General features: G+C 37.8%; 1 protein-coding gene across 15 annotated transcripts in view; it reads left to right on the plus strand.

Moving 5' to 3' along the window:
* VPS13B (vacuolar protein sorting 13 homolog B) overlaps nucleotides 1-24090 on the plus strand; it is a 916166-nt gene that overhangs the window by 799498 nt on the left and 92578 nt on the right. For 14 of the 15 annotated variants that reach the window (XM_054519206.2, XM_054519208.2, XM_054519204.2 and 11 more), the window contains 4 exons: nucleotides 5662-5858; nucleotides 15653-15834; nucleotides 17575-17924; nucleotides 23208-23369. In XM_054519206.2, the coding sequence (XP_054375181.2) occupies nucleotides 5662-5858; nucleotides 15653-15834; nucleotides 17575-17924; nucleotides 23208-23369 (891 nt within the window). Of the gene's footprint in view, nucleotides 1-5661; nucleotides 5859-15652; nucleotides 15835-17574; nucleotides 17925-23207; nucleotides 23370-24090 lie in introns of those variants that run through there. The other variant, XM_063726437.1, reaches the window with a different exon arrangement.

The following is a 24090-nucleotide window of genomic DNA, read 5'->3' on the forward strand; positions in this document are numbered from 1 at the left end:
CATGTATTTAAAGGCATACAATTTAAATTTTTAATAGGGGTTCATTTGGAGTGAATTTATTAATATGCCTTTGTTAACAGAGTAAAATAGGGCACATAAAGGAAAATTCTGATGCATAACTGACATACTTTGGTATGTATCTCCATAGTAATCTATTGTTTTCTGAATTTTCAGAGTAACTGAGAATATTCCAGCTGAAGTATGTAGCTACAGAGCCAGCCTCACACAAGTTGTGAACTAAATAAAGTTTTTCTTTGGCATTCTTCCACATCTCTTATTTTAGGCTCCCACAATTCCTCCTTCCCTAAGCCCCACTGTTGGTGCAGTCCGCATTCATTGCCCCTAGGCTACCTAATGGCTTCCCACAGCAGTTCCCAGCTTGGACTGCCTTATATTATGTACCTACTCCAACCCTTGCCTTGTACTTAAAAACTTACTGGTGCTTTTTCCTTAAGGTCCTACTCTGCCTTCCAATGTGCCAGCTAATTTTTATAAGCTATTATATATTAGTTTTAATGCAGAATTTCAGGAGATGATGCTGGAAACAAGTATTTTTTGCATATTTTCTGTATAACCTCTCCACCAAAAAGATTACGTTGAACTTTACATTCCGTTATTTGTATTACCAAAAACAATAGGTATATTAATATGCTTTTTCTTTTGGGGGGATGATAGGCAGTTTTATATTCTTTGTTGTACTTGTGTTTATGCAACATTTTATAATAAACACATTTTTTAATTTTTTATTTTTAGTTAGTATGGGTACCTAATCATATATATTTATGGTATGGGACACGTAATGTTTTGATACAGACATAGGATAAATAAGATCTGATATTTGATAGCACAGCAAGGTGACTATATCATTAAATTATTAATATGCTTTTTCTCAACTCATTTGCCTTCCCTTGTCCACTGAGTTTTTGTTTGTTTGCTTGTGGTTTTTTTTTTTTTTTTTTTGAAACAGGGTCTCCATCTGTTGTCCAGGCTGGGTGCAGTGGCACAATCATGGCTCACTGCGGCCTCAACCTCCTGGGTTCAGGCGATTCTCCAACTTCAGCCTCCTAAGTAACTGGGACCACAAGAACATGCCATCATGCCCAGCTAATTTTTTTTTTCTCCTGTAGAGACAGGGTCTTACTGAGTTGCCCAGGCTGATTTCAAACTCCTGGGCTCCAGCAATCCTCCTGTCTCCACTTCCCAAAGTGCTGGGATTATAGGAATTAACCACTGCGACTGGCCTCCACTGAGATTTTTATATGTCTCTCTAGGGATTTATACTCCAGTTACCATATCTATTCCACCACTGGTTGTTATGAGTACCTTAAACCACAGGGCTGACTCACTGGCAGTCCAGAGAGTAGTTAAGCAATGATATATTCCTTTATCTCTGAAGTCATAGCATATATGGAGGGCCACACTTTTAACAGATATGTAGCAGAAGATAATATTGAACTGTGGGTACAGTGTTCCTGAACATCCAGATTCATAGTTTATTATTTTCTTCCCAGAAGTCCAACCCATTATTAAGAAATCTAATAATCAGAACTCTTGCAACTTACCTGATTCTTGCAACAACATATAAGCTTCCAAAGTGTTCTTTGAGCATGAGAGAGGTAAATAATGGCTAACATTTCTTAAGCTCTTACTATGTGATATTAAATAAAATGCTTTGTCTCATTTAATCTTTGTGAAAATTTATAAGGGTAGCTATATTCTTATCCCCCTTTTACACATATGGGAACTTGTGTTAGAAAAATTAATTTAATTTAGGCCTGGCACAGTGGGTCACACCTACAATCCCAGCACTTTGAGAGGCCAAGATAGGAGGATTGCTTGAGCCCAGGAGTTCGAAACTAGCCTGGGCAACATAGGGAGACCGTGTCTCTATAAAAAATACAAAAATTAGTCAGGCATGGTGGCACGTGCCTGTGGTCCCAGCTACTTGGGGGACTGAAGTGGGAGGATCGCTTGAGCCAGGGATGTCAAGGCTTCAGTGAGCTGTGATCACACCACTTCACCCTAGTTTGGGCAACAGGGTGAGACCTTCTCTCAAAAAAAAAAAAAGAAAAATTAATTTGCCCAAGAAAAAGTTAATGGAGCTAGGATTTGAATCCCAATAGAACTGATCCAAAGTTCATACTTTCAACTTCTATACTTCTTTGTGGAGAATCTTTAATGTGCCAGAGATGGGTTGAACCACCCAGAATGTGTATATTCATTCATTGATTCACAAATTATTCATTCATTTATTCAGCAACTCTTTTTGAACATTTGCTGTATTCACTATCCCAGGTGCTGTGAAAATTCAAAGCTTAGACAAATGGAAATCATTCCCTCAAGTAATGTGTCCACCAGAGAAGATGTCACATACAGAAATAACTATAACATGAAGTATACAGTGATAAGAGCTGTAAAAGACATTCCCATTTAAAAAAAATTATTTGTGTTCAGAAAAGAGAAAGGATTTTTCCATCTGGGGAGGTGAAAAGGCTGAGATAGGTGGTATTCGATTTGGTTATTGATTGATGTGAAGGATTTAGACATGAGACAGTGAGAAAGTAGGGGGTATAGAGGTATTTCAGGCTGAGAGAGAATATAGGAGCAATAACCCAGAGAAAAGAAGTTAGAGGAAAATTATGTCATGGAAAGCAAGAAAAGAGAGAATTTCAAGAAATAGTGGCTAAAAGTTTAATGCCATGGATATGTCACTTATCACTAACCAGAACATGTGCTTCTATTTCATCATATTTACCCTCTTCCGCATATCCATTCTCCCCTCTTCCTTCCAGCATCTCATCATATATGGATGCTCAAGTCACTGTTTAAAGAAAAGAAACTTAATTATAGGTGGAGGTAACGTTTATTTCAACATTTAGTCCTGTTGAAAGATTGAGAATTACTTATTTAGGAAAGAAAGGTTAAGGAGCAATCTATTCATTAAAGAAGCTTTTTTGAGATCCCATTTTGTCCTCAAAACTGTTTTAGGTGCTAGTAATATTTTTTTAAATAATGTGCCATTTCTGCCCTCAAGGATCTTAGAGTCAACTAAAGGAGACAAACATATAAATAAGTAATTACCAAATATAGTGAGTCCTGTGTTAGAGTAGTGTACTAGGTATAGACATGACGCAAGAGAGGCAGTAATCAGTTCTGAGGATGGTAATTAGGGAATGCTTCCAAAAAGGGAAACACATCTGAGCTGCTCTTTTATTTTTTAAGACAAATACGATTAACCCACATGTTCTCATCCTAAACAAAATAATATTTCCTAGATGTCTTTTTGTGTTAATGTATAGAGAGATTCTTTTTTTTTTTTTTTTTTTTTTTTTTTTTTTGAGATGGAGTCTCCCTCTGTTGCCCAGGCTGGAGTGCAGTGGCGCGATCTTGGCTCATGTCAACCTCCACCTCCTGGGTTTAAGCAATTCTCCTGTCTCAGCCTCCTGAGTAGCTGGGACTACAGGCACCTGCCACCATGCTTGGCTAATTTTTGTGTTTTTAGTAGATAACGGGGTTTCTCACCTTGTTGATCAGGCTGATCTCGAACTCCTGACCTCAGGTGATCCACCCCCTTGGCCTCCCAAAGTGCTGGGATTTCAGGCGTGAGCCACCACGCCTGGTGTAGAGATATTCTTTATTCATTTTAACAGTTGTGTAGAAATACATTCTATAGATCTGCATGTTACATGTAACCAATCCTCCATTGATGATATTCGACCTGTTTCAACTTTTCTTATTAATAAACACAGTACTGAAGTACATACACACACATATGTATATACATATATATGTGTGCACACACACTCGTGCTTTGGAATCTCTGTAAAACAAATTCTTAGAAGCATACTTCCTAGGGAAAAAAAAAGTTTTGGCCAGGCGCGGTGGCTCATGCTTGTAATCCCAGCAGTTTGGGAGGCTGAAGCAGGTGGATCACCTGAGGTCAGGAGTTTGAGACCAGCCTGGCCAACATGGCAAAACCCCTTCTCTACTAAAAATACAAAAATTAGCTGGGCGTGATGGTGCATGCCTCTAATCCCAGCTACTCGGGAGGCTGAGGTGGGAGAATTGCTTGAACCCAGGGGCCAAGGTGGCAGTGAGCTGAGATCGCGCCACTTCACTCCAGCCTGGGTGAAAAAGCAAAACTCTGTCTAAAAAAAAGGTTGTTTTTTCTCATGCTTGTACAGTACTTAGACCGGGTCAGTCTTCTTAAACTGAAAGGTTAGTAAATAAAATATTACATTATTGCTTTAATTTGAGTCTCTTTGAGTATTGGTGAAGTTGAGTATCTTTTTATCTTTTTGTGTTTACTGGCTGGTTATATTTTTTCTTCTGCGATCTAACTGCTGTCAGGATCTGGGATTTTACCCAGTGCAAGCTAGTAAGTTATCTTGTTAGTGTTTCGTGGGTGCTGGCAGAAGGAATAAGACTCCTGGTCAGAAGCAAAGAAGTCTATTGCTTGTGGCATGGCAAGCAGCATGAGCATCATGTTTTCATTGGTTCCCCTTGTTCCCAAGTCCCACAAGCGTGATGCAGAAGCGCCCCCAGGGGGATGCTCTGCTTGCAGTAGACATTTGGCACAGTTGAGGAACTTGTAAAATCTATCTTTTCTCTGTGATTATGTATCATTTTCTCATTGATTTGTAAGAGCTCTCTCCTATCAGAACGAATATTCCTTCACCTGTCATCGAATGTTACCTGTCTTATTCCAGTTTACTTTTTTAAATTTGATTTTATCTTGGGTTTCATGCCATACATACAAAAGTCTACCCTATTATAACATTTTTTAAATATTAACATGTTTCTTCTCTTACGCTTTCACTTCTTAGCCTTCAGCAGTTTTATCCTTTTGGAGTTTACTTTTGTGTAAAGAATGATGTAGGGACCCACTTTGGTTTTACCAAGTGACTAGTAAGTTCTTGCAGCTTCATTTTCCATCTTTCTCCTACTTATTTGGTATGGCACCTTCGTTACTTTTTTTTTTTTGAGGCAGAGTCTTGCTCTGTCGCCCAGGCTGGAGTGCAGTCACTGGTGTGACCGCTGCTCACTGCAACCTCTGCCTCCTGGGTTCAAGTATTTCCCCTGCCTCAGCCTCCCGAGTAGCTGGGATTACAGGTGCATGCCACCACACCTAGCTAACTAATTTTTGTATTTTTAGTAGAGATGAGGTTTTACCACGTTGGCCAGGCTGGTCTCAAACTCCTGACCTCAGGTGATCTGCCCGCCTCGGCCTCCCAAAGTGCTGGGATGACAGGCACAAGCCGCCATGCCTGGCTGGCACCTTCATTGCATAGTAAGATTTTGTCTGTACCTAGCCCTTTCTCTGCTATTTTATTCTTTTAATCTATTTGTATGTTACTACACTAACCTTATCTTTTACTTACTATGGGTTTATAATACATTTAACACCTTGTAGAATTTGTTCTCCATTATTACTTTTAAAATTTTGGCTGTTTTTATATATTATTCTTGAATTGGTCTTTAAAAATAAACAGGATGAATATACAGTAATATGAAAAGAAATCCTAAACTACTGTCTTTTATAACCTTATTCTCCTCTAAAGGTCTTAATGTTATAACCTTTATAAAGATTTAATTTGAATTTCAACATATAAAAGCATAGTTTCTATTTGCAACTTCTAAATTTTTTTTATTTTAACATAGGTTCCTTGTAGCTTGGAATACTGGGATGAACTCCAGAAGGTTTTTGTTGCATTTAGAGAATTTAATCTGTCTGAAAGCAAAGTTTGTGAACTGCAGTTGCCGGATATCAATCTCGTGAATGACCAGAAGAAATTAGTATCTTCAGATCTTTGGAGAATTGTCTTGAACAGCAGTCAAAATGCAGCTGATGACCAAAGGTAATTCATTGAAAGATGATATGGTAGCATTACACTGGGAAACAATGATAAGTCATCTTTTCTTATCTAGTGACCCCTCATTTAACTGTATTTCAGCTGTCTAGCAGCTGCATCTGTCTGAACAACAGATGAAAACCACAAAGAAAGACAAAATCTGATGTTTCAAAGTCTGCGTACTCAAAATCCTGTGTTTTTACTCATAATACAGCTCTGTGAGCCCTCACTAAGAACCTGTTCCTTAAATATAAAAAGAAAAAAATGGAAAAAAGCAAATTAAACAAAAAGTCTAGTCATCTTCAACCTCAAAATACAGAGGAATACAGTCATACACACACCTCAATAGAAGCTTAATGACATCATAATCAATATGTGTAATGATTATCCTGGGGCATTAAAAGAAATGTTAAAAAAATTGAATTGTCTCCTTTTAAAAGGTAAATTTTAGGAATATTTTCATCTTAATTGTTTTTTTAAAACTTTAAAAGACAAGCCTCCCCTAGGTGACAAAGTGCAACTCTCTCAAAAAAAAAGAAAAGAAAAGAAAACGACAATCCTCCAGACACTAAGAAACTTATGTAGCTAACCAAAATAGCTCATACCCAATGGATATTATGCAGATAAAGTTTTATCCACCTATAAAGCCTCACTGGCCATAAAGAATCCCTAGAGCTGGCCGGGCACAGTGGCTTACAGTTATAATCCCAGCACTTTGGAAGGCCAAGGTGGGTAGACTGCTTGAGCCCATGAGTTTGAGATCAGCCTGGGCAATGTGGTGAAACCCCATCTCTATAAAAAAGACAAAACTAGCTGAGCGTGGTGACACACACCTGTAGTTCCAGCTACTTGGGAAGCTGTTGGGGAGAGGATCTCTTGAGCCCCGGAGGGTGAGGCTGCAGTGAGCCGTGATCTCACCACTGCACTCCAGCCTGGGTGACAAAGCAAGACCCTGTCACACACACCAAAAAAATCTCTAGACCAGATTATCCTCATTTCAGTTTTTGCCTGCTTAACACATCCACTAATTTACAGTAGAGAAAAATAGCTTCAGCAATCTATTCTTCAGCGCTTCTAGCTTACACACACCTGCTAAGTCCCTTTGCTCATGCCCCCATAAAAGACAATAAACAAAGTAAACCACAACCAGTGGAACAGCTTTCTTGGGTCATATACTATCATGTGTACTGTGAGGCTATGCTGTTCATTGCTGTGGATGCCCTACGTGCCACTTCTCCTGATGGGCTGGCTTAGTGTTGTTATCTTATTCCTTTTATGTAATACCTTCTTCTTTCCCTGGAAACAACATTCTGACAGTAACAGGAAAAACCATCCACCATTCCAATACCTTGCAAATCAAATGTTTTTTCTTTTCTGTTACCGTTATTTTTGCCCATATGTGTACACGCTTTTACAAGGTTATAATCATAGCACACCACTTTGTATTCCAGTTCCTACTTTTTACTATAAATTATTGTGAATACTTTTTCTTTGGAAATATTTATTTTTATTAATATGTGTTCATTGAAGAACATTTGGAAAATAAAACAATACTGCCCATAATTACAAGGAGATAAATTCTGTTAACATTTTGGTTTGTAGCCTCATAGTCTTTTTCGTTGATTATTTTGTATGCTTGATAATAATGTGTTTTGTGTTTTATATTTCATATATTCTATTTCTAGGTTATTTGGGCTCTTTAAAAATATTTACTTTCCTAACAGTTTAGCTGGTATTGTAGAATTAGTGAAAATATATTAGAGAAGTAGTGTTTTAATTTTACCTGCATATAGTTCAGCAATAAAAAGAACACCCATCCTGTGATTAATTATTTCATGGATGGAAAGATTGCCTTTTCTAAGTTTAGGTTATCTCATCAGAAACCAGGAAATCTCAGAAAATAGAGCTATGGATAACTAAATTGATTTTTTTAAATCTGAGTTTCATTAATAGTATCAAGTTAGAAATGACTTCTTGATTCTAATTATGAAGTAATGCATTTTCACCATCGAAAGAAGAATTGTAGAGAAAGCTAATGCCTCTGAATCTGAAACATTTATAAAAATTACTTTTGTGGTAAGCTTAGCAGTATAGAAATGTGGAGCCTTTAGGAAACAGAAATTTAAGCAGACAATCAAATTCAGGCAGTTTTTCACCAAGCATCTGACATTGTAGTCACAGATCTTTGTCCTCACCAGGGATTTTTCACCTTACCTAATATTTCACAATTTATCTCACTTTAAATTGTTTGAGATTAATCATTTTTCAGATAGAAATTTATATTAATGAAATTAAATTAGAAGAGTTGGTTTAAAAGTCAACAAAATAAAACACTATTCAGGATTGTATTTGTTTTATCCAATTTCTAGAAAGAAAAGAGTAATGATTTGATAATATGTCAATATTTCATGCAGACAGAAAGCTTTTACAGTTAGCCTCAGTATATTCTGTCACAAGAGAAATCTAAATCTGGACAAAAACCTGGTACTTTTATGATTAGAGATTGTCTTATAAAGGAGAGTCTCAGTGGTTTGAGAAGGATTTACATCAGACTATTGGACATTACTGGAAGAAGGTTCACAAAAATATATCCCATGAAGCCTAATTAAAAAAGAAGAGCCTCTTGCCTATAATTGAGATGAAGTTTTAATGTTCCTGTGGTAATGGCATCACTGTAAATATGTAAATAGAGGTAGCATTTAATAGACGGAGAAGACCTCTATTCCACCTTTCAAGGTGGAAGACCTAGGTTTAAGGCCTGGCTCCATCAACAATATGCTATTTGGTGTTGAGAGATTGATTTCTAAACTGAGACTTTAAGGAATGAATAGGCACTAACCAGTTCAATGGATGACAGGGAGCCCCCAGTGCAAATGACTGAAGACAAAATAGAGTCAATAATTGGGTGGGTTCAGTGGCTAACATCTCTAATACCTGCACTTTGGGAGGCTGAGGTGGGAAGATGGCTTGAGCTCAGGAGTTCAAGACCAGACTGGGCAATAGTGAGACTTTTGTCTCCACAAAAAAATTTAAAAATTAGCCAAGTGAAATGGTTCATGCCTGTAGTCCCAGCTGATCAGTAGGCTAAGGTGGGAGGATTGCTTGAGCCCAGGAGGCAGAGGTTGCAGTGAGCCAAGATCACACCACTGCACTCCAGCCTGGGTGACAGAGCAAAACCCTGTCTCAAAAAATAAAAAATGAGTCATTTGTTAGGTTCCTATATCTTTAACTAATGGTTTGCTTGATCATATTATGGTTTTTGGGAGGGAGCATTTGAAGTAAATGTTGACCTTTATAGTACTGACCTTTGAAAGCCTTCACCTTCTATTTGCTGTGCACTGGACTAGAGGCAAGGGATGCAGCCTCTGGAGCCTTGGTCATGCTATCCATTTCAGCTGTTTATCTTACTCCTGTCATGTATGTATTTGTCCACACCCATTGCCTGTTTCCAAAGCCTAAGTAAACCTCTTATCAGTCAGGTTCTGACAGGAAACAGATGGCAACTCAGACTGGGTGACTGGGGAGAGTTTAATGAACTGAAAAAGTGTGGGCTAGGAACCCTGGGAAACTGTCCCAATCTTAGGCCAAAAGAAGCCAAGTGATAGAGCCATTATCAAAACTCTAACTCAGTGAGGATGTTTGTAGCTACGTTTGGTAGAGGAACACAGCTAATGTACAGAGATCTGGCTGCAAAGGAACCGGGAAAATACATACCCTTACCTCACTCCTCTTCTGCCTTCTAAGTCACCTTGTGGCTACCTCCCACTGACTGAATCCAAGGACAAGCCAGAGGACAAAGTAGCTTGTTGGTGCAGTCCAGAAAGCTCCCTTCTGGAGGCAAAGAAGAAGGTGAGGAATGGTAGAAGGTGGGTCAAGAGAGCAAACAGAAGACATCCAGCAAGCACACACTCTTATTTGCAATTGGCAGCTTCTTACCAGGTGACTAGCCCTGGGAGGAACAAAAGGGAAAAGGAGTCATGAGCCCTACTCTCTTGGGCCACCCTGGCAGGTTCCCTGGGTTTGAAATCAATCAGGTGTCTTCTGATGGATCAGAACAACTTTTTACTTTATTTATTTCCTCTTACCTTCACCCCTAAGGAACTAATTCCAGAAATACTTCTTTTGGCTGTGGAAAGTCACACAAATTACAGGCATTTATTATATAACACAATAGTAACTGTGCAGATCTCAATATGTATGTCTGGTTAATTCTCTATAAGTTGTTTAATGATAATGTTAAACTCTTGATCTGTGCCAAGACTTTGGTGCTTTCCTGTCCAGATTTCATGGTCATCTTCTCACAATATTAAAGCATGTGAGAGTAGATTGCTTGTAAGGACTTTTTATCTCTACCCCCAAAATGCTGACTCATGACAGAAGGCATCTTGGAAAGAGAAATGGCTTAAGGGTGTATGGCTCTTTCTTCATGTGATAAAAATTAAACTTCTGGTGAGTTGTATAAAGTGCTTTTTAATATATGTATTTTTTTGTTCTCCCTACTCCCTTAAGGTCTCATAAAAGAAATCACTGTCCACTCATATTTGGGAATCTTTGAGACAGTGATCCACAGCCTGTGTATGTATGAGTGTGTGAATGTGAAGAAGAACTCCTTTTCGTTTCCGAAAACCTTTATTCTTGTGGATATAGACAGTGGAGGAATCAGAGAAAGCGTGACGATGGATAAGTCCCTGAATCATTTCTTTTCTCTCTGCTGGTTGAACTCTCTCCTCCCAAAAAGTGACTGTGGCCTTCCAGATGTTGTTTCTCTCCATTTGGCTACTTGGGTCTGCCCTTTTAGATGTATCTAGATTTTTGGGTCATTCATTTAGTGTTATAAGCCATTTATACATAAATCTTGACATTTGGAACTGCTTTGTCACCTGTGTTTCTAGTTACACACTGGTATAATCCATGATTTATCCAGAAAATTCTTTCCTTTACCCTTCCCTAATGCTAAAGCTGAGTTTTTGTCTTCTCTTCCTTGAGTGGAAGGAATACTTACATTTTTTCCCCAGGTTTGCTTTTGAGGCCCTTTGCTATTTTCTTTTAGGTGGTGATTGAACTCTGTATATGAAGTCCTCCAGGGAGTTGGCCTTTGCCATGTAGTTCTTCTTGCATACACAGTCCCCGAAGTACTCAGGTGCTGCTGAGGTCTCAGATTCTTGAATGATGGTACTTATGAGCTCTCTATGTCGTGTTGCCTACTCTATGAACCTTGGGAGATTACTCTTCCTTTTTTTTTTTTTTTTAAGTTAGATTTGAAGGAGTGTTTTACCTGAAGGCTCCTTTAAGGTTATTTTTCAAACTACAAACTGGAGCACATTCATGGGTTATGAAATAGCTGGTTACAACTGGAATTTTTTAAATAACATAAAATAGAAAATAGTTTGAAAAAGACAAATATTATATGATTCTACTTACATGAGATCCCAAGAGCAGTCAAATTCATAAAGAGCATAATGGTGGCTGTCAGGGGCTGTGGGGAGGGGAGAGTAGGGAGTGAGGGTTTAATAGACATGGAGTTTCAGCTTGGGAAAATCAAAAAGTTCTAGAGATGGATGGTGGTGATGGTTGCACAACAATGTGAATGTACTTAATGTCACTGAACTGTACACTTTAAAATGGTTAAAATGATAAATTTTATGCTATGTATGTTAATATATTATCACAATAGAAAATAGTGTGTGTCATATTTTCAGAAAACCTTTTCCCCTGTTTTATATGTGTATACTGGATTACAATAAAAGTGTGCTTGTTATTTGGAGTTAGGGTTAAGACATTTGGAAAACAACCATTGTAAGGAGTAGAAGAAATGCAGTGCAACAGGCACACACGTCCTCCTGCGTCCTCTCTCACCCATTCGGCACTCTCCCGGGATGGACAGAGCAGTGTTCGTGCAGTGGGTAGGGGAGAATTTATGTGAACCAACGTTGAGAGACAGTGCCCCATTGAGATTAATGCCAGTATGCTGTTGTGAGATCCCTCTTAGGAAGCTAAAGATAATCAATTAACATTAACCTATGTAGCCAGTATGGTACCTTGTCTTGCCCACAAGAAAAAGAGGAATGGATTTTTTTGATCATTTTTTTTTTAATCGAGTGGTGGACATCATGCTAAGTAGTTTATATGCAGTAGCTCATGTGATACTTGAAAAAGGTAGGCCTAATTACTGTACTCATTTTATAAGTGAAAAATACTGAGATTTAGCCAGGTGAAATAACTTGCATAATACTACAATATAAATGATAGCCGCGCATACATTTTATTCTAGGTTCTCCTACCTTGGTCATTCTCTGCTTAATCTCACAATCATGGCAGAAGGCAAGGAGGAGCAAGTCATGTCTTAAACTCTATGCTATATTATCCTATATTATAAAATCTTTATTACCATAAAAGGGTCCATAGAGAAGTGACATGCAGAGCTGGATCTTTAGGGATTGTGCCTAGGTCCCCACAGTGCCATTAAGATAGGATCAGTCTACATCTAGATGTACTGAACACTCCTTGTTTAAAGAATTGATCCCCTCTGTAGGTCACTCAGGACAGTTGGTAAGTAACTCTTTGGCTAAAATGAAGGTATAAATAAAACACCTGCCATCCTTCTCACTGTCTAGGATATTTCCACTATCCTAAAAACAACACTTAAATAACCCTCTGAACTTAAAGCTACTGGAATAAATTACTGAATCGTGAATTGTGTTTATTACCATTTGAGAGGTCTTGCTTCCAGGAACTATTTTCCAGTTAAAAGTGAAGAGCACCAAATAATTCTGTGAACACTGTCACTGGCCATGAATTTGACCTGTTTTGAAAGTCTTCTGGGAAAAGGGGAAATATTGAAATATAAATATTATAAGTTGTGAGATTTTTTACTTTTCTTTTTCTGCTTATTATACATCTGATGGTTGACCTTTTGAGATGTGAATCAGATTAAAGTCCACTGTTGCACTTAATTAGGAAAATTATACAAATGTAGCTACTGCAAATCTCTAGCAGGAACATCACTCATATTTATGACTATTTAGTCCTATTGTACTTAGATCATCTTAATCCTTAGGTAAAAGGTAAACACATACATGCTACTTTTATAGTATATAATGGTGATTTAAGTTAAGAATATCAAAAACTATAAATGTGCTAATGTAAAATAGAGTAAAGGTATATTCAAATTACATAAACTATATTTTGTGTTTAAGAAGTGTGTGATTTTGTTGACTCCAATTTTTAAATAAAAGTTTTAATTTTTGCATATAAATTAACCTAGTAAGCATTTTAGTCGGGATTTCAAGATTGAAGGAGTATTGCTGACTAGAGTAGTGCTACTAGCACTAATGCTTACTGGAGTATGATTTTATGATTCAGGAGCTACTGTATATACCTAAAAACATGTCTAACCATTGCTTTGTGCATTTAATTTAGGAAAAGTGAAGAATCAATCAATTTGTTATAAGTAAAGACTGTATTAGATACTCATGATGTTTTAGCAACCCTTTGCAATATGTTATAGTATTTGCCACTCTCAGGAGATAGAAAAATAAATCTTGGAAAATATCAGAGTGTCAAAAACTGTAATTGGCCAGAAAAATGCCTCAGATAAACCCCTCAAACTGTGTACCCATTTTAAAAAACTGGTCCCATAGAACTCTTGCCTAGATTTTTAATACTATTTTGACTAACATTGTGCCCTATTTCTAAAAACTTACATGAGTAGTATAAGAGAAAGAGTTCAAATGTGTAAAACACATGTACAACTAATATATTTTCCTCTTTCTGAATAAATACAAGTTTTAATTTTATCTTGCCAATGAAATCTTTTGTTAACTCTACAAATTCCTAGAAAGTTACTTGGATTACTGTGCCCATTATAGATGTTTTAAGAATATACTTAGCTGCGTTTTTGTGCATAGTCAATAACCTAGTGCTCCAGAGTCTGTTTTCTTTGTCTGCAATGGAGATTTACTAGCATTGCAGTAAATGCTTACACCACATAACTGAAAACTCTTTGAGGTTAAACAACTCAGTAAACATGCTGGAATGCTCCCAGCTTTCATTTTCACCAGCCTGTTTCACAACCTCTTTCAAAACCCAATGGAAGATTCACACCTCTGAAAATCCCACATGATTCACCCATGCCATTAAGTTCCTCTTGTGTTTCCACTCTGGCAGCACTTCCCACTTTCCTATTCCTGGGGGGTGGTTCTGTTTGGTAATTTTTGTAAATGTCTACGTATTGAGTATCACCAGTTAGACTGTGAGTTCTTTGAAAATCAAGGATTTGTTTCTTTAGTGCTTCCTGTCATAGTTCTCCCTAGGATTCTGTAAATCACATTGCTTGTCCTTAGGCTCCTCATGGATCTGGGAGCCAGGCTGTGATAGCTACAGAGCATATTTCAGGATGAAAAGAAGAGAGTGGAAGACAGTGAGCTGTGGGGAAAGGGCAACATTGATTCGGTGATCCACAATTAACAGGACACAACTTGTTCTCCTCCAACAATCCCAAATTCCCAGGTCTCGTGTTCCTGTTAGCATTAATACAATCTAGGCAGCATGCTTCCCGTGCACAGCAGCAGCCACCATGTGCAGACATCTTCCCTTCTATGGATGCCGTCACTATTCATTTTAATCAGATTTAACTCATATAGTCTGGGAGTGGTGGCTCACGCCTGTAACCCCAGCACTTTGGGAGGCCAAGGCGGGTGGATCACTTGGGGTCAGGAGTTCAAGACCAGCCTGATCAACATGTTGAAACCCCATCTCTACTAAAAATACAAAAATTAGCTGAGCATGGTGGCTGGTGCCTGCAATCCCAGCTACTCGGGAGGCTGAGGCAGGAGAATCACTTGAACCTGGGAGGCAGAGATTGCATTGAGCCAAGGTTGTGCCACGCTGCTCCAGCCTGGCCTGGACAATAAAACTAGACTCTGTCTCAAAAAAAAATAAAGATTTAACTTGTATAAAATAGCGTTAAGAGGATGGGCAAGTGAAGAGAGGACCCATGCATTGTAATTGTCCATGGGACCCTCATGCTTCTGGATATGGTCATAACTTTTATGGCACCCATTACAGCAGTGAGTGAGTGCTTAATAAAGAATAATGACAGACTCCTATGGAAATATGGGTATGGACAATCTGGAGAAGTAAAACAAAAGTGAAATATTTATGGTGACACTGAAGTATTGGGTTTTTGAGTGGCAGAGTCATACTCTGAACTGCATTGATCTTAAACTAATAACAGAACAAATGGCCCGTAAGTTTTGTGAGATGTGGATGGAAGCACATTGATTTGAAGATCAGTATGATCATAGATCAGTATGAGTTGGCATTTGAGGAATCCTTTAAAAGTTTTCTGTGAACAATTCATAGAGAATAATCAACATGATTCCAGGCTGGAATGCAGTGCACGACAGCCTTGACCTGCTGTGCTTAAGCAATTCTCCCACCTCAACCACCGAGTAGCTGGGACTGCAGGTGCATGCCACCACATCCAGCTAATTTTCTGGATGAGGTGAGGTCTCACTATGTTACCCAGGCTGGTCTCGAACTCCTGAGTTGAAGTGATCCTGCTGCCTTGGCCTCCCAAAGTACTAGGATAACAAGCATGAGCCACTGCACCTGGCCAAACACGAGCTTAATTTTATAAAAAATTACTAATTTACATAGGAAAATACAGAAGATTTGATAAAATATTGACTATAGGATTTTCAGTACTAGTTTTAGAAACCCTTATAAAAAGACATTTCACTCATGTAATATTGGGAAATTTTGGTTATTGAACTTCTTTTATCACTTCTTTCCCATAGCTCTGCAAGTGAGTCTGGTTCTCAAAGCACTTGTGATCCACTTGTGACTCCAACAGCCCTGGCTGCCTGTACCAGAGTTGACTCCTGCTTTACCCCGTGGTTTGTCCCATCTCTTTGCGTTTCTTTCCAGTTTGCCCACCTGGAATTCCATCTTTGTCATCACCTTGACCAACTAGGCACAGGTACTCTTTTCTTTGGCATCAGAATAACATCCATTTAATACTTACCATTTTCTCTTGAGTGTTTTCAAAACAGAAGTCAACAATCTTAGATAATGTCTTTTCAGGAAGTATAAAACGAGCAGTGCCAAAGTTATCCTGGGGTTGACTTGGCAAAACAGGCATAACTTTTACTTCTGAACCAGCTTATGAACCTGTTATATAAGTTGTCAATGGTATTGAGCTGACATGTTTTTGAATGCTACCTAATGAGAATTTTTCAAGGAAGTTAGTTTTACTATAATTCTAATTATGATCTTGTATTAGTTCATTTTTCACACTGCTGACAAAGACATACCCAAGACTGGGAAGAAAAAGAGATTTAATGGACTTACAGTTCCACATGGCCGGGCAGACCTCACAATCATGGTGGAAGGCAAGGAGGAGCAGCTCACGTATTACATGGATGGCAGCAGGCAAAGAGAGCTTGTGCAGGGAAACTCTAGTTTTTTTATAACCATCAGATCTCGTGAGACTTATTCACTATCACGAGAACAGTACAGGAAAGACCTGCCCCACTGATTTGATTATCTCCCACTGGGTCCTTCTCATAACACGTGGGAATTCAAGATGAGATTTGGGTGGGGACACAACCAAACCATATCAGATCTCTTTGAAAGAAATATGTCTGTTCTTGTTCAGTATCCTGAGTCATTACATTAGTAGCAAATAGATTCCAAAAATACTTGGTATTGCCTGATTTCAAAATCATGAATACTTTCCACAAAAGGTAGGCACAGTCTCAAATTAATTTAAAGGGGTATCATTTTTACAAATTTGGAAGGAAGTTTAAATTTTCCCACACACTAAAAGTGGCCTTTTATAAGCTTACTAATGTTATTTGAACAATTATTTCTCAATATGTTCTGTAACCAAACCTTTTCTAGGTGATACATTTTGACTCATGTATTAGGTTTTTGACCTACATGTAATGAAGGGAAGAGGAGAAAATCAGATTAAAACCAAACACAGCTGGCTGGACACAGTGACTCACACCTGTAATCCCAACACTTTGGGAGGCCGAGGCGGGTGGATCACGATGTCAGGAGATTGAGACCATCCTGGCTCACACGGTGAAACCCCATCTCTACTAAAAATACAAAAAAATTAGCTGGGCGTGGTGGCAGGTGCCTGTAATCCCAGCTACTCAGGAGGCTGAAGCAGGAGAATCGCTTGAACCCGGGAGGCAGAGGTTGCAGTGAGCCAAGATCACACCACTGCACTCCAGCCTGGGTGACAGAACAAGACTCCATCTCAAAAAAAAAAAAAAAAAGCTGCTGTTAAGCATCTTGCCTTTTCAGCAAAAATGGAGTTTAACCTGCTTTCTCTAACTCTCTTTGAGTCATGTTTTGGTTTTGGTTTTTGAGATTTGATTGGTAGCTACAGAGCAGTTCTATAAAATTCTCTTTAGATAGATACCTGCTTTTCAGTTTATTTATTGGCTTCTGTGATCAATTTTTTGTGAAAGTTACTTTTGGACAATATATATTTAAGAGGCCTAATTGAACAAAACAGTTTTGTTTTCAAATATCAAATGGGAATCCAAAGATTATAATATCTTCAAGAAATAATTTGAATTTATTAAACACCAAAAACTAATTTCAATAATCAAAAAGTGAATAGTTTGAATGTCATTTCACTCTTTATTTTCACAAAGTATTGGCTCATCTTAATTGCTGTTTTCCTTGTTTGTTTTCTCAACAGCTGCACCACAGTATCTACAGCCATTTGTTTCCGACAGAAATATGCCATCTGAACTAGAATACATGATTGTTTCCTTCAGAGAACCACACATGTATCTTCGACAGTGGAATAATGGTTCTGTCTGTCAGGAGATCCAGTTCTTAGCTCAAGCAGACTGTAAACTTCTAGAGTGCAGAAATGTCACTATGCAAAGTGTGGTGAAACCCTTCAGCATCTTTGGGCAGATGGCAGTTTCCAGCGATGTAGTGGAAAAGCTGCTTGACTGCACCGTGATAGTTGATTCTGTATTTGTAAACATTGGACAGCATGTAGTCCATTCTCTAAACACTGCAATACAAGCTTGGCAACAGGTATGCACATTCCATAACAGTTTACAGTTTGGCCACATATGATCTTTTATTAGGTTCTGTATGCTATCACTTCTGATAATAAGTTAAACACAAACAAAAATGTTAGAGAATGAAGAATTTGATGGGCACCATTATACTTGAGGCCTTTTCTGTTTTGGCAAAGTGATGCATGTTATTTTTGAACAACTGGAGAATATGGGTTCTCTACACATGCATTGGAGATCATGCCCACATTTTTGTGACTAATGTACCACATCTGTGTGGAAAGTAACATATTCCCAGAAATGTTTTCCAAGTATTGTGGCTTTAGTTTGCCAAAGCTTCAACTTAGCTATGTATCAAATTGTCTAAGGGTCCATTGCAGAAGTAAAGAACCTGTGTGACCCTTTCTGATGATAAGCATTTGATCTTTTCCAACAAACAAACAAAAAAAGCAGCGAGATGAAATATGTGAGTACAATACAGTCTTAGTTTTTTCCTCTACTCTCATTCTGACTTTTTGATTCACTAAAAAGTACTAGATAATGGATTTTTTAATCAATTAGAGAGCCTTGATTATTTTAATAATTTTTTAACTTTTATTTCTTATCAGAAATAAACCAAACCAAAAAAAGGGATGAAGTGTAAGTCTATGATAAGTGGCGTATTTAAAATGGGAAACCTGTCCATGTCTGCTAGCACAAAAGTAACTTCACAGAATATTTGGATGATAATATGTTCAGTGATTTAAGAACAAATCACTTCTGCTTCCCTTACTGATTTTAGTGTTATATTGTATTTCCATCAAGTTTGTGTTGCTATTTAACCTGAGACATTTCCCCACATTTTGTATATATTACATTTGTGTGAAGCTGGCTCCCCAAGAGAAACGGTGCTTCATTCCCCACTGACCTCCTTTTGGGATGGAGCAGTTAAGGGGAAGAGGAGCTTTTGTTCTCTAACTTAAGAATTTGTATGAGAATAAATATTTTTCTTTATAAGCATGAAGACCTATACAAGACCAAGGAATTAATTATCTAACATGGCACTACAATAGCAAAGGGAAAAAAAGATAACACATCTGTTTTATATTTTAAAAATCTTTTTTAAGGGCATTCCATGGTTTTCTTGTTGCAAAGGACATGCGTAAAATAAGAGCTAGTGTGATCTAAATCTTTGCAGCTGGTTCAAATAGCCATGTGAAAAAAAAAACCTCTATGGCTCCAATTTCTGTTTTTTGGTCATATTTTGAACAATGCATTTAATAAAAAACAAACCTAGAAAATATAAAAGAATCATTGATAGAACATTTAAACCCAGAATATTTTTGTCTTGGTATCAGAACCATTATAAGGGGACTCATGTGTAGCAACTACTGCAAAATGGCCTTCAGAAATACCAATTTCCTCCCAGCGTAAAAATACTCTTAGACACAGCTATACTTATAAATAAAATATGGTGCATAAATATTTAAATGTTTTAAACCACATCAGAGTGTGAATGACTGACTGGCTAACATAGTGCCTTGAAGGAATATTCTGAGTTTTTTTTTAATGGAATTGTATATTTGATTAAGTAGAGCCATATGTCACGTAGCATATTGCTGACAGGTACATTCTATGAATAGTTGGTTCTGATTTATACAGGGATTTGGCAACGTTAACATGAGCCACAAGAGGATATACTTCTGTAATTGTTGCTGTAATTTTCTTGTTTCCTCTCATGTCAAGGGTACTTGCCACCAAGTTTTAATGTGGTAGGCACCTAACCCTGTGTATTCTAAAGTAAATATGAAAGTGCACTACTTTGAAATTATAGGACATCTGACATTGAAATGGGCTTACAAAGCGTTATTGAGTTCATTGTTTCTAAGATGTTCTGAATGTGGTTTATCCCCTTTAGAAGCGGAAGTTTAGTTTCCCAAACTTGGATTTTATTGTGTGTATACTGCTCACATACAGTATAATTGCTGCCAGTGAAAAATATGAATTTAATAAGCAAGCAAAGTGATTTTAGTTCTCCACATACCTTTTATCGGATTCATATTGGAGACAAGTCATTTTTCCCCAGTGTGGATGGACCAGACAGTTGAAGCATGAAACAGTTTAGCCTTCCACCTTTAGGTCATGGGTTCAAGATTAATCAGTGTCTGATTTCTCTGGCTATAGATTTTCTTTTCTCTTTTATAAATGATGTCTGTTTTGTGAAAACAGATTAAGGATCCAAAACCATTTGCAATTTGTTTTATATTTCTATGTCACTTTCCCAGATTTGGACAAAATAGTATTAAAAGGGTTTTTTTCTTAAATTAAGGTTACACTTATGTGTCTTCTCTTATACCAAAATGGTATATCTGTTTAATTGCAAATGCTTGTATGACACTCCATGAAACTTAAATGTGGATAAGCCATCTTTTAATTACGATTCCAAGTGAGCATTCTGAGGCTCAACATCTATGATGTGACATCAAATACATATGAACTTTTTAATATTATAACAGAATTTAAAACATTCCAAGAAATGCTTAAACTTATTACAGTTATAATGAACTCCACAGATGAAGGAGCAGTAGAGAAATAGTTCCCTGAGGACTTTGAATGTTCTTTAGAAAAATGTAAACAACCCCCTTGTGTTCTTTAATTTACATTTTTTCCTAAAACCCTCATCATTTATTAAAGGTCAGTTTTTAGAGATGAAGAAAGTAATATGATTTTTTTTTTCTGCTCAAGCCCCGTCTGGTAACTTAACCTCTGTGTTACCAGCAGATTGATCCCAATTCATTATGAAAACTGAATTTTAATCTCAGGATGTGTAACTAAGTGGGAGATTGGAATCATATCCCTTTCTTCATGTCTGTACTCGCACTGAAAGGAAAGAAAAATGTTTACAAGTAGAGCAGTTCATGTTGATTATATAATGCTCAATGGAAAAATCTCATCAAAACTAATTACATACTGTGATTCCAGTTTGATTAAAGGTTTGTAGATAAATATATAAAAAAGGATTGGATAGGACAGACTAGAATAGTAACAGGCAGGACATCCAGAAGGGAAAAACTACTTGAAGAAAATTCACCAAAATGTTAATAGTAGTTATTGCTGAGTTTAAAATTAAAGATTTTTAAAAATCCATACTTTCTGTATTTCCTAATTTTTCCCTCCCCTTCTTCTCCCCTGTATTTTCTAACTTTGTACAGTGAATATATAATTATAATTTTACAAATTAAATCTACTGAAGGTTTTGTTTGTTTATTTCCTAAGTATTTATCGGCTAGGCATTATGCTGGATACTGGAGATAAAACTGTAAAGAATAAAAACTGTAAAGATGTGGTTGCTGCCCTTCTGCAGCATAAAGTCTAATTATGGAGACAATATTGAACCCATAATGGTACAAATTAACAAGTGCTCTGAAGGTGAAATATAGAATCTTATGTAAGCCTAAAATAGAAGAACCTAACTTGACCTTGGGAGGATCTCAAAAGGCTGCTCTTAAAACCAACCTTAAAACAGGAATCTGAAAGTTGAGTAGAAACAAGTTGGTCAAGCAAGAGATGGAGAAAAAGATGTCCAAGCAGAGGGAAGGCTCTGAGGCAGGAAGTAGTTTGATGTGTTGGATGAGTTGGAAGGAGGTCAGCATAGTGCTGGAGGAGCTGGAAAAGGCTAGTGGAGCTGGATGGAGTGTCCTGAGCAAATGCCCTCAGCAAATGGAGAGTAGCTCAAGATGCAGTTGGAGGCATGGGCAGGGGCTGGGTAAGACGATTCATCTAAAACTCAACAGCAGGCAAGTTTTGAAATCATTGCTACCAATTAAAATCCATAGTAGAGAGTATTATGGTAGATGACAGATGCTTGTTGTTATGAGTACTTTGGTCTCACTTAGCCAGAAACTCTTTTGGTGATTAGTGTGACTATGAAGCAAGGTTCGGTTCAATGGGAATAGATGGATGATGTGAGAGGGCTTAGAAGTCCTCAAGGGCCTCCGGAAGAATGAGGTATGTCAGGGCCACTTCACCACCTGCAGCATGGAGCCTGCCCACCTACTTCAAGGGCATTCTGGATGATTAGGAGTAGATTCTGTTTCCCAAGATGAGTCTGTACCCTAATGGGTACAAGCCTAGTCATGGCCCAGGCTGGATTCCAGGTACATTCATCTGTAGTCTCCTTGGCTTCATGCCTCCTCTGTACTTGAATCACAATGCTTCTGAGTTGTATCTCTGTTTACTCCCCCACTTCTCAGTAAAGTGGCAAATGATGGGGTGTGGCATTTTGACATTATTTAGATCCATAGCCAGGAAATAGAGGCCAACTGGAGAAGCATCAGTTATATGTTATCTCCCATTATCTGCAAATTAATTAGCTACTTATGATTTTTTTCTTATATTCTCAAGTTAATCATTTATTTAGCATTCTTTTAGTTTACCAAAAGTATGTTTATTGTTTTTAAGCGATAGCCTAACCAGAGTGATAAAAGAGTAAGCATGGAAATACTTTATTACTTTGCCAGTGTTTTAATGTAACAGCAACCAGTGGAGGCACCATTAAATGAGAAAGGAGTTATCAACAAAGGAACGTATTATTAATTTGCTGCACTTTAGCTGACTAATGAAGGATATTAGCTGACTGATGACTGTTAGCTGAAACAGATACTGAAAACTGTTTCAACTAACATTATTTCTCATGAAAACTGCAACTTGGCTTACGCTGACTCTGGAGTTGATCTGTTTTGTATGTTCAGCCTCTTAACAACAGAGGGAAAGTTATGGTTTTATTTACATCTCTCACTGAGCAGATTTACACACACACACACACATATCCACCCTCCCTCTTAAGGGATCTGGGGATGTTTTACCTAAATGATTCTTACTTTCTGTAGGGTACAAACTGTGGCTTTGGTAATTGGTCTTGATTGTTGAGTTTAGAAGCTGGGAACATGGTAATTCTAGCCTCCAGTACTCTGCTCAAAAACGTGCACTACCCAGCACAGCACGGTTTGTAGCATGTTAATTCACTTTAAGAAATGTTAAAAGTTTGAGGGATCTCATTGTTCTTTTACTCTTCAGTGTGTGTGATTTATTTTGAAAGAGTTTAAATCAAAACACATTCTTGGAACATTTAAAATCTCTTAAAGGTATTTTTTTAATGTGTGTGCTTATCCTGGCAGTATAGAATACTTTGTATACCAGAGCTAATGACAACAGATCTTTTAGGGTTTCTGTGTTGTAACAATCGCCACTGGGCAGACAGCTGCCAAACATCTTACAATTAATCTGATCCATGTTGGCTTTCGTATCCTTTTTCTTTCAGAACAAATGCCCTGAGGTAGAGGAGTTGGTCTTCAGCCATTTTGTGATCTGTAACGACACACAGGAGACACTGCGGTTTGGCCAGGTGGATACTGATGAAAATATTCTGCTGGCGAGTCTCCACAGTCACCAGTACAGCTGGCGCTCTCACAAATCCCCACAGGTATTTGAGAAACACCCTTACAAACAGCCATTGTTAAGGCTGGGGATTCATTTCTTCTGCACTTGTGTGCCTGTCCAGTTATTTCCCTTTTTAAGTCTCCAAAGGAACCACACAGCGTAGCTACATCTGACGGAAACCCAAGAGTGTTTAGAGATGGGAGCACACGCTTCTCTTGGAATGGAGCATTTTCCTGTTTAGCACTGGTGCTTGTGGGGCAGCAGGGTGTGGTGATGAAGAGGCTGACTCGATAGCCAGCTTTGGATCCTAGCTGTGTGTAACCTTGCTCTACTTTCTGTTCTTCAGTTTTCTCATATGTAAAATGGGGATAAAAGTAGTACCTATTTCATAGGGTTATAAGGACTAAGTGAATTCATATGTATAAGGCATTAATACATAAGCATTGTGTTGGGTATTATTATTCATTTGTTTCTTCACATTTTTTTCTGTGTGTGTCCTTGGTAGCAGGCACATGCTAGGCACTGGAAATTCAAAGACAGGTAAGTCACAAGCCTTGCCCTCCTAGGACAGCTCACAATCTGTGATACAATGACAGTGAAAAACTGTGTCCAAGGGAGCACTGAGAAAAGACACACCAAAGGATGTCTGTTTTCCAAGTAGTGTAATTTCATTTTCCTGTCCCTTTAGATGGGAATAGAGATATGTGCCCTGTAGCGATAATATGAAGATGAATTAAATACAAAGATGTAGTCTTAAGTGAGCA

The sequence above is a fragment of the Pongo abelii genome, chromosome 7 (assembly GCF_028885655.2).
Source record: "Pongo abelii isolate AG06213 chromosome 7, NHGRI_mPonAbe1-v2.0_pri, whole genome shotgun sequence".
Classification (NCBI taxonomy): Eukaryota; Metazoa; Chordata; class Mammalia; order Primates; family Hominidae; genus Pongo; species Pongo abelii.